This window comes from Varroa jacobsoni, unplaced genomic scaffold (assembly GCF_002532875.2).
Source record: "Varroa jacobsoni isolate VJ856 unplaced genomic scaffold, vjacob_1.0 scaffold_1224, whole genome shotgun sequence".
Taxonomy (NCBI): Eukaryota; Metazoa; Arthropoda; class Arachnida; order Mesostigmata; family Varroidae; genus Varroa; species Varroa jacobsoni.
This window is the reverse complement of record NW_019214126.1, coordinates 45,872-57,990: the sequence shown is the minus strand read 5'-3', so window position 1 is coordinate 57,990 and position 12,119 is coordinate 45,872. Positions and strand designations below refer to the sequence as shown.

At 38.8% G+C, this 12,119-nt stretch overlaps 1 protein-coding gene across 13 annotated transcripts in view; it reads right to left on the bottom strand.

Moving 5' to 3' along the window:
- The window catches only part of LOC111267802 (uncharacterized), a 53,098-nt gene that overhangs the window by 2,198 nt on the left and 38,781 nt on the right, over positions 1-12,119 (bottom strand). For 8 of the 13 annotated variants that reach the window (XM_022846302.2, XM_086971451.1, XM_022846296.1 and 5 more), the window contains one exon: positions 11,112-11,887. The exons of 2 other annotated variants lie outside the window; for them this stretch is intronic. In XM_022846302.2, coding sequence (XP_022702037.1) covers positions 11,251-11,887 — 637 coding nt within the window. In that variant the 3' untranslated portion in view covers positions 11,112-11,250. Of the gene's footprint in view, positions 1-11,111; positions 11,888-12,119 lie in introns of those variants that run through there. 3 more of the 13 variants (XM_022846307.2, XR_002684840.2, XR_002684842.2) reach the window with 3 other exon arrangements.

The window sequence follows — 12,119 nt, the reverse complement described above, 5'->3', positions numbered from 1 at the left end:
GTTCTCTAAATATACCACACACACACACACACACACAGCAGATGGCTATTTTTCGGTAATCTGGGTTATCCTATATATACGTAGGTTATACGAGACGTACTCTTCAAAGACACGGCTTATATCGATAATGCGGTGGACAAGGCTATAAGGAGCGCCGTTAACCCAGCCAAACACATGCCCAGGGTAGGAAAAATAACAGAAAAAGCGGAACAGGGAGGCAGAGTCGACGGCATTATATGTAGCTCGAGCCAAGTCTGGCGCAGTAGTTGGTAAGCAAAGTGACAGAAAAACATCGCTACTTGCACAAAAAGCGGTTACCATCCGAGAAGCGCGAGCGCACGGTGCAGTGTCTATAAGAGCAACTCTTGTGCTAGCTGAGATATTATCGTGAAGCTATTCAATCCGTGACAATCCAGAGCTCATGCCATCTCAGACTGCTATTCTTCGGAAATAGTAGGAGCAATGCGCACGACATGGATTAAGGGACAGGCCAGGGTCTTGGACTTGGTACTTTGTCGTAGATCTGCGATTCTGGTACAATATTGCGATACAAAAAACTAGCATACAGGTATTAGCTGGTCACAGTCAATTTCAAACACACGTGCTCGAAATAGGACAACCACAGGTGTTCTATGCGAGTTGGGGAAAACGGGTGGAGTCGAAGAAGCATTCTTACAATGTACAGCTCTGCGAGACACACGAGAAAGGCCACAGAAGGGAACAGTCAGAGAGGTGGCTAAAAATATGGTGAGAACAGGGTGGATAATAGGTTTAGCTTTTCTTAAAAAATCATGAACAACAAAGAAGGATTGGAAAAAGAACGTAGAAGAATGCTAGCTGAAATTAAGGCTGATGTGAAAGAATAGATTGCTGGCAGCCTGTTCCTTCAAAGATTTAGAAAAAATGCGAGCAGCGATGGCGGGTATTTACAGGGAGTCAGAGCGAAGTATGCTGGTTCAGCGAATATTAGCTTACTCGGCGGCTAGGGTTTTAGGTCTCAAGAGGATCGTGAAGTGAATCCTACCCTTAGGCCTTTGTCATGAACTACTAGGGGAATAGCTCCGAGTGTCTCAATCAAGTATTAACCCATACCTCCTATAAAAGAGACGTTACATGACCCGCCTGAGTTGGCTTTAAAAGTAACTTAATCATTTAATATAGTACCATTTAGTTAAACAGAACTAGTTTTATTTCTGCCCACTACGTTGGTACTAGCTTAAGAGGCTATAACATACATGTGGGCGAGAGAATCAGTGTTTCCTGCCGCAATCGAAAGGGCTAATCGATGAAAACAAACTGCTGTTTAAAAAATGTATGGTTTGTCAAAGACAAGTCAAGCATAAACAAAAAGTAATTTAGGGCGGCTTTTAGAGCGAAAGACGAAGGCCAGTAACAGATATTCTATCCGCAATTTTATACAAGCGCGTGGGTTGCGCTTTACAAGCCTCTAATTTTCATGCGGTTTCTGTGGGAGACATATTTGTTTCCAACTTCTGACGTGTCGCTATGCGCCTATAGCAGAAGTAGAGCATTTCTACTAACGCAGTGTCACTTAAGATTGTTTGTGAACTGTTAGGTAGTGTCATTCAGTAAACTTCGAAAGTTTTATAAATGGTGGACAGTAGCGAATAGGGTGCGAATATGGATGGCTTTGTATCAAAATAGTCTGAGATACTTTGGCGTATTTTATTTTTGCTTTATAATGCTATAGAAGATAATACTCTTTGAAAATGAGATTTATTAAAAACTTCTACATTGACTGCCAGCTGTAGCGTGTGCTCGGGTCCCCTGATGGATAAAGACCATTAACATTGATGGTAAATCATTTTTGAACAATAGTGTGTGATGTCTTGTCCTCAAAATTTATACGGCCTCAGTTGGGGTATCTATAGGGAATACAAAAATATTGTCAAACCAATAATAGTTAGAGTCTTGTCTATTCGTTAAGTTAGAAGAAATAAAAGTGTAAAAAATGTGTTCTTTCTGTTAGGGCCATTATGTTTTTGGCCTGTGTTTTATTTGCTTTTTCGGAAGTAATTTACGCCTGATAACTCAATTGAAAGAACGGCGAAAATGTGCAACATTACGACAGGTGCTTGTTCCTAGAAGCCGCGTAACGTAAATGTCACATCCTTTCTTCTCGGCTACTAATGTGTCTGCACGACCGCGTAGTGAAAGGGCAGAATATAACCTCTTTTAGCAGACAGATTTATATCAACATTTTGAGAAATATGGAGTCAATTTCTGTGAGATGAGTTGGGCGTAAAAGTTACGGGAAAAATAATACCTGAAGATCAGGTAAGCACACTTCCATTGATTCCAGTTTAAACAAGGTTTTTTTATGGAAATATTTTTTTGCATCGTTTAATATGACCCATTTCGCATTTCTTCGAAGACCGACATTTACTTACCTGGTAACGCGGATCTTTCCCCATCTGGTGAAACCTGATTGTCCATTTTCTTATAAGTAGACTACTTTTGGCCTTGAACTATGCTGGTATACACAAATTTGAATTAATGAACTTTGTGACCCATGATTCAGCCTGTCTCATTCTTAAGTTTTCGAACTCATACCCTAACTCTAATGGAAACTGTAAATAGTTCCCGCACCTTACTAGCACGGCTTTCTATATGTGATTGCTTTAGCGTGTGTGAGGAAATTTAGTGCGAACAGTTTAGCCCGACGTGACTATTAAACCATTTAAATACATCGTTGTACATTGGAATTCCTTACAGAGAAAGCTATGATTTTTCAAGTTCATAAGACTAGCCTTCGTAGCTCTATACGACAATTCAGAAGAAGTAGGTTTATTCAAACTAAAAAAAGCCTCTTTTGCAGAGATATTGTCAGCATTATATTATTGAAAATTAGCTTCATATTAACGTAAAACGGAAAATAGTAAGCAAACTCACGACATGGGCGAATCCTTCCAAGCAAGGTGAATTAGATAAAAGTTAATATACAAAATCTGCGAATCATTATTAGGCTTTTTAGGGATTTTACACGGCCACGCCTTTATAGCCAATGGCAGTCGCGTCTGGTAGGTTAACCTATCGAAACGCTATGCCTGCAGGAGACCCTTTGTAGTTCGCACGTAACGTCGCTTGAACTGGGGCGTGTGATGTTCTCTTTCATAATGCGGTCACATCTCAAACTGAGTATTCTCTAAACGTCTAAATGGAGCCCACCTGCTCATAAAAATGGTCACTTCAGTTAAATAACTGATCGAAGAGCACCCTATGCATCCTCCTCCTGGGAACTGTGATAAACACTACGTGTATATTACAATGTCCTTTGTTAAAAAAAAAATTAGTTTTTTTCATTAAGCTGTTTCTGCATTACCACATTTCTACAATTCGAAAAGGCAGGTAATCTTCTGTCAGTCAGTTTCTTCCTTTTCGAATGAACCTAATATTATTATGCTGCCATATTGCGACTCGAACATGAGCTTTATGACAACCTACATGAGATTCGAATAACAAAGTTCTTGTAATTAACTTGCGATAATAACCATAAACACATGACTTTAGATAATTATAATGCCACATTTAAATATAACACTTCTCTGCACTCTACATTGTAAAGCATCTCTCGAGGTACTAAATGCATTCGTAACTTAAAACGGTGTCTTCAACATCACTTTTGGGAGTGAGGTTGCAACTGTGCTATCGTACTATCAGGTGTTTACGATGTGGTAAAAATCTTTGTATGTCTGTCAAAGTTCTAAAAACCAAAAGTAATAGGTCTATAGATGGTATTATACGTCTGACTTATCACTCCACCGAAAGGCCTTAGAGAGTTTCTGATAAAAAGAAATAAGTCAGTAAAAGGGTCTCTACGTTGCTTGGTCTAAACACTGTTTCTTAAAATTTCACTGAAAGCAGTAAGTTGCTCATGCCGATGTTCGTCACACTCCAGCTTTTAAAATTCATTCATGTATTCACACAACTTAGAGCAGAGCCTACAAACTATATTGTCAAAAAAATCTGCTTTTTCAAAGTAGGTAGGTACGCAGATCTCATAAAATAAAAGTTAACCACCGCCCCGTGATCTGTCCAGCTACCCACTTAAAAATTCAAGCCACAAGGCTAGGTTTTAAAAATAACTGCAATTATCTAACGATGTTCTTCAAGGATGACACTAAAAAACTTCAGTTTTGTTCCTGATTCATCTATAATTTTGTCTGTTCCAACGCTTAGCTGGTGCGAGATGTTTGCTACGCCGTATTCTTCTATACATAGCTAAAATGAGCTGTTGTTACACTTTTATTCCGTCTTGCCTCTCTTCAATGCTAACTAACTACACTATAAAATAGATCCACAAACACCAAACTTCATGCTAATTTACATTATTTATGATATCTGTGGTATTTTAACTCACAATAAATGAGTTACAAAAGCATCACATAACAAAAACACAGGCTGTTGTTGACCACTGTGCTCCTTGAAGCTATATTTGGATAGCTTCATTGTTCCAGGTATTTGCTTGAGCCGAACTAAGAAAGTGCTTTGGCTCTTTATAGTACTGCGCGAGTCACTCAAATGTTAGGCAGTAACACAAACTACTGTTCTGTTTCTTAATATTCCCTTCATCTTCTGCTCTTCTATTTGCTATTGTTTCTCTACATCATTCGGACATATTCTCTCTTCTGGGAGTCCGTTGCAATTTTATTGCACAGTAAACAGAATCTGATGCCGAGCTCCTTTCCTTTCAGCCGAACGATTTCAGCTGAAAATATAATTCCTCACACATTTTATGTCAAAAAGTTGCCGAAGTAGCGTGGAATATTTGTGCTGTGTTGGATGAGAATTTCATGTCTAGACGGATTGCTCGAAAGCAGTTTGCGAGGATGCACCTTACTTGTGTCGGCCATATAAACTTCGAAAGGACCGCCTGAACGAATTTAAAAGACAAATGGCCGGGAAACGTTTTGTGGCTGGGCTACAGTCATACGACTGTTGGTACATGCCATTTCGCGTGTGCTGCGCATACTTGAACACGTACCTTGTGGACATAAAAATGGTGTAAATCAACGAGAAAACAAATTAAGTGTTTTGTACTATTTTATCGACAATCTAGCACTTGTTAAGAGCTCTCAAAAGAATATTTGATCCATTTACTGTATTGGCGCCTATAACGGTACAAGCAAAAATTTTGCAATAAAGATTTGGTACCACGAGAACGGATATCTGCAACAAATCAAACAATTAGTTTTTTTTAAGAGATGTATTATTACAAACTGATTAAACTACTTCCGAGTATGATGTAGAAAGGAGCTAATTAGGCATTTTCTTATGACGTAGACTAACGGCATGCCGATGGGTCTATTATTATATTCTATGCCAAAGCTTCAGCCACATATTCAATCGTTATGGCAAAAGTGGATGAAGCTGCTCTGAAAGGGAACTTCTTAGTCTATAAACCTCTATGTTTCGTGTATACAACTGAATTATTCGCAGAGTTAACGGTGGCGAACTTAGCATTACAAGAACACAAGTTATGGACGCCAGTCGTCCGTCTGATGGAATACCTAACGGCGATGCCGGATGTGAAACTCGAAATATAAATATGTTCGTTTTCCTATAGACATGAGTTCTTTTTAATATGACCGTGTTGCAGCATTGAGCTGATTAAAAAATATCCAGATCTGTGGAAACAAACCGAAATTCGGGTTCGCACAAAACCGGTCTGAGCAGGCTTTAAGCGATGTACGGAAAGGTATGACTAGCATGATAGCATGCGGTTAAATGCAAACTGTAACGCAGGATATACGTCTAGGTATTCGCAGCTAGTAGAAGCGTTCCAACATATGGTGCCAATTATCACCATACAGGTCAAGTGGCTATAGCCATGCAACTTTGATACAATTAGTACGTTTATCCAGTTCTAATATATCAGCCAGGGTGCCCCATACCTCCGGTGTCATGATCCATGCTTCCAGGACGACACAAAGCTATCCTGCGTGAACGTGAAGCCCCTACTCTACAGCATATCGCAAGACTTTCTTATGTTCCACATTTCTGTCATACTACGGCAAGAATACATCAGCCTCTATCGAAAGCTATAAGGTTTTTAGCGAGTAATTAGAAATTCACCTTATCCAGTCCCGATCTAAGTCCCCGTTGGCGGGACAGCGCTATCGGCTTTACTTTCAACAAAATGCCCAGTTAGTATTTGTGTGCAACATGGAAATCGAAGAATCGCCTAAATGCGCAGTGCTTCTAATTTGGCAACATGCCGTGATACAAAATATCAACATAGAAATACTAAAAACGTATAAAAAATCTCTAAGAACATATATTTACCAAAAAGAAGGTTATCGACTCCTCTGGAAATGAAATGCCTAATAGTCATGTTTTGGTTGAATACATGTAAAAGATATGTGATACATGCTCGGCCAAACTTCAAGCAGTTGTTTGTACCAATATTTTCAAAACACCGCTACTTGCAGAGATATAGCTGATAACGCAAGGTGTTTTCTTTTGCGTCCAAACGGATGGCAATCAATATCCCGTAATGTAGATTGATGCTAGAGCATTCGATCGTAACTTACTAAGTAACAATTGTCGAACAACCTGTAGTTCTAAGGAAACTAAGCTTCTTTACATATTTTGCCGGTCCTTCTCCTAAAAACCAAAGTAATAATTTCCTTGGCTATTTGCTTACGCAATCAAGTTGATTACTTAACAAAACCGATGGAGGTTTTTATCTTTCATGAACGGTGGTAATTGCAAACTAAAAACAATAAGCTATTATCGTGTGTAGGATACTTACATCTTCTGTTACGAACATTAGATAACTGGTTTCCTGCTAAGCCACTCCTGGGTTATCTTTGCAAATGCTTATATCAATGTCTCTGGTAAATGTTTTCAATATACACATTTGTCCCGTAAATCTCGAAACCGGTTTCAGATTTGTACAAATAAGGTTATTCGAGGCTACGTAAAATGGAGCAAAAATTCATGAGGGGTGTGTGATCTCGCGCCGAGTACTCCAGCTTGTCTGATTATTCTTCATGGATAGCTTACATTACCTAGATAAACGTATCTATGAATTTACAAGAATGATTATCTAGAATAGCACGTCACATAAATATTTGCTGGTTTAGCTTTTCCCATGTATAACTTTCACTTCATTTTTGAAAATCCCAGTTAACTGCAGGATGTGACTTCTTGGATATGTTTTTAGGCATACGCCAACAAACAAATGCTCACCAACCTGCATTAAAAAATTGCCCCTGACTAGGTCTATATACTTTTGGTCAAATCGTATACGTCAGGTGATGAGATTTCGAGCAACATGAAAATCTAGTAAATTAATTTAGAACAAGGTTACCGTTTGAATTGTTTCTGTACTATAAGATTTGTTAGTACTTGTACAAAGTAGAAATCTTAGAAATAATGATCCAACCGAATCACCGATCTTAAATACACGTCACAGTACGCACATAATTTGAAAAAATAGTTCTTCAAGAACATTGTTAATGCGCGATATAAATATTAGAGCCTGCTAATAAACGACGTGCATATGTAGTAGTCCTAACGGATAAGGTGAACTAAAGTACCTTCGAAAATTGTTCTTTTGTTAGCAGTGCCGAGAGCCGATGCTGTATTTGAAGTCGGTGCAATTGAATGAACACGCCATGAACAACACAATGGGTTTTGCGTCACTCCTGGTAGAGAGTACAAGGATATTAGGTCGTTCATATCCTACCATAGTTGCGAACGTATTCGCACCCAAAGCATGAAGTTACCGTTCCGGGACTATACACATGTATATGTAGATTGTACTCGTTCTTGGTAGAGTAGATTTACCACATTCGTCAGCGTTGAGAATAACACACCATGTATGCATTATAATCGCAAAATGAGTAGGTGTCATATTGTTTGTAGGGCTCAAAGTAGGCGATAAAATTAAGTCGCTTTTTAGGTCTTCGCCAGAACCAAGTTTATAGACTGGATAGAAGACCACGTGTTATTTTATGTACTTCTCCAATCCAGTAACCTCACGGCTTAATAGTGGTCGTCCCAATGTTTACATGAAGATAGTTTTCCAGAAATAACCAACTTTACTCAAAAAGAGCAACAAAGAGAGTTCTGCTGTAAAACTTTGGTTATGCTTACTGCCACCAGACACCGTGAACATTGGGGATATTTGTTAGGTCTTCATTTATGAGCAGACCGTGATTCTTGATAGTTGAAAAAAACGATAACTGGATGTCTATTCAAAGGAACCCGAAGACTGACTGAATGCCCGCCTACAAGAATTACTTATACTTACGTCGTTTATGAGGCCGGAAATACGTGAGCACGTTCATAAACATTCAAGTTTCAAACACCAAAGGATACTTTGCAGGATCAGTCTTATTCATGTGTATAAGCTACAGAGCGGACTGTTGGAAGGATTCACGAAGTACCCAGATGCCAATCCAACATGATGCGGGACGCTTGTGGCAGCGAAATATAACGCCTTCTGTTTTAATATACGCTGTACCAGTACGTAACACAAACTCAAGAATAAAGGCGCAGTCTTAAAGATGCAGAACAAGTTCATATGATAAGTTGTCGATTGTTGTAATATCAGAACGCATGACATACAGCATGATGACACTTCAATTAATGAAGGAAAATAATGCAAAGATGATTATCACGCAAATTTTTCCATACATGTTCCCGTAGTCCTTTACTGTTAAATAAATGGCTTCATCTCACAACTGAAAAATGTATACCGTCCCGATCAGCCATCCGAGTTCCATAAGAACCGCCTAGAGTCGCTTGAACTCATGGAACGTGATTGTCGCCAAATACTTTGCATCTATGGGATTTACACTTAAAAGCCAAGCAGCTCAAAAAACTAAGTGAAGAGCACAAGTAAACCCGGCTAACATCTCGTCCGACACCGGTCGATACACAGTAACAATGATAAGCTTCACCACAGGATTGTTACGGGTAACAATAGGCGGTACGGTCTCTACGTCAATGTAAAGCAGAAAGATTATTGGGACTTTCAAGAAATGTGCCTAAGTCCGGGGCTAGGCCGAATCTCTATCTCAAAAGGTCATGGTTCACGTTTGATAGGACTGAAAGCATTTACATATATTAGGAAATGCCGGAAATAGCTGAGAAAATTAAGACCATTAACACAGATATGTGCAAGGCCCAGCTACATCGGGTTAATGCAGTTATCGTATAAAGACGCCCGACTGACAAGGAAAAGTCATCCTTTTTCGTTATACCCGTCTCCACATGACAAAACTTGTTAAGGCCTCCCTGATAGAGCTTAAATAGATGATTCTTTTGCATCTAGCATATTTTCCAAATTTCGAATGAGAGGTTATTTTTTCTGATGTCTGCCAATTGAAATTCCTAACAATACGCTTGTTGTTGGAAGAGTTTCAAAGACTGGACGAATTTGGCTGGCTGGCTGGTTGAACCAATTTATCAACAATGGATCTGAAAAAAGCTGGCAAGGCGGACTGACAAAGTTAATTAAAAGATGGAAGCAGGTCACAGAGAGTGAATGTGAACACTTACTGAACCATCTTTACTGAAATTCGAGCGAAACATTGTGTTCTTTATTAGGTAAAGTAATTGCCAGTATTTATATGTAAGTTTTATGAATGGGGCTACTCTTCAATGTCCTCTTACCGTCCTTTTCATGGACTTCTCGCTGATTCCCAGCTCCCCAAACTCTATTTCTAACTCCTAGCTTATGAATACTTCCAAAACTTTTATCGTGCCCTAATGTTCGCCGTGTACTCTATCTACGTTCTTGAATATGACTCAGACTTCTAGTCCGAACTTATTTTTCACGTAGACAAATGTGCCCCATCGACTCAAATGAACTTTTCAATGTTTGCCCATTTTGTTTGTCCCGGCAACATAAATAGCCGTCACCAAACCAAACATTTCCTAGATATGGATGCGATAGTTCTACCTACGTGCTATGTCTACATCTGTGAATAAGTTTCAGATTTTATATTATACTGTCTGCTACAATGTTCAGAAGCCAACCAGACGTCACAGACGATCAGTATGATCAAAAAGTTGAAAAAATATTCAACATAAATATATTTAGTTATCTCTGTATTTAAAAGTACCATTGGCTAAAACACACGATTATTTTCGTCCTTTCTTCTACTTGAGTCACTTCAGGCGTCAGGACGACTGACTCCTCGTAAAGGTTATTTTCTGATATATAATAAATAAATATAATAATTCATAAAATAAATCGTAAAACCCATAAACCTCGAAATCATTTGATAGAATATGTAAAGGATTTCCGGCATAACTTAGGTCCTACTATGGCGGGTTATTTATCCAAGTGAACATGCCTTTAATCGCTATTTCTAATACTAGAAAAAAAACAGTTCTTTCTAGAAAAAAATCAGAGACTCATAGTAGCGGAGACGCGAGGTTCCTACTCGGAATATCAATAAAGATCAGCTGAATGTTCTCGCGACGGACAAGCTTCTAACTATGCTGTCTACGCAGCTTATTTTTATGATTATTATATATGTACTGTATATATATGGGCTTTAAGGAATCTGAAAAAATCCATCCAAAAGTCAATATAGGAGATCCATAACAACGATTAAACTTGAAAGGTCGAGTTCATCAAGAAGCGCGCAAGAAATCACTTCTGATAGTTCATGAAATTTAACGTCCATATAAGGGGCTGCTTGCGAGACTCGAACTACCTATCGTTGTAATGCAGACTGTACCTGCGTGTGTCTTTTTGACTTTTTAAGTCTTCTTACTCCTTTAAGACTTTTTGCATTTTTAGTTTTTGGATTTCTGGGATCGCTGGAATACTGCCCGCTCAAAATTTAAGTCTGTTGGTTCTTCTTTATTTGTGGCATAATTGAGCACACTTTCAGCGAGTCGAAATCTATCATGCTTCACTCATAAATATTTACTAAAACTTATACGCGAGTTTACACAGTCAATCTTGGCAGTAGATTTTTGACCTGAGTAGGTTCTGAATCAAAGTCGTGATCGAATTCAATGGTAGATATTTTTTTATTATTAAATATGTATATCATGGATGAATCTGTTGCCACATGCCAATGATTTATCGTCGTTTAGGTGCAGCAAATAGGCAAGCGATATCAAGTTTATCCCAATTTATTTCGAACATTTTGTATATGGAGAAATGAAGGTTAATACATTTATGATTTGATAAGTGAAATCTTTGTTTATGAAAAGATCTTTTACCTTCTGTTTTACCAAGTTGCAGTCTCTCTATATCTATAACATATTTAGCACATTTGGCGTCACATGGCCACTCTGCTGATAAGAACTTAGGAGAGAATGAGTAATGTTGATACGCTGATCTTTCATCTCTTTTTCGTCGTATGTTGACAGATTTCTTCCTATGACATGAGTAGTTTCTGGGAAGTTCGCCAGTAATCCAGTTATCGTGAAGTATACTATGCTCTGTGCTAAATGCTGAATAAATTCCAGCAATGCAATGGTACAGCAACCTGAGCGTATATGTTTTCCGTATATATGCCGTAACAGGTGATTCGACCACCTAGCAACAAAAAGGAGAATTGGAAGCCACAAGGTAGCAAAACAAATCAAGAGAATACCCGGAATGACAGCCAAAGACGTTCCGCAGAGGTACGAGTGCAACATCAGTAGAGGACCCAGGCCAGGGATGCAAGCGATGCTTAGTAAAGCTCTCTCAAGTTCGGGACCATCACCAAACAATGTTGAGGTTAGCAGCGAAGGACGCGTGTATGGTATGCAACGAGCGGTGGCAATACGAAACGAAGAACTGATGGTAGACGCGTGGATTACAGCCACGAATCCAGTCAGCGAGAAGAGTAGATTAACCTTTGGATACTCTTCGTATACAGCTGAATCTATTAGAGCGTATTGCCTAAGTGAAATAGAGACAACGTAAAATTGAATCATAGAAAACGTTATGAACCAATCGCATCTTTTTTTCCATTTGGCAAGAAACAACTGTACACAACTGTACATATGTGCAACAAATCTCTCATGCATATCCTCTATACTATTTTATCAAGCCGATAAGTAACTTGGAGCATTTTCTGTGTACTGCCTTTTCCGGATACCTCTTCTTTTGTTCTACAAGTCTATTCCGACAG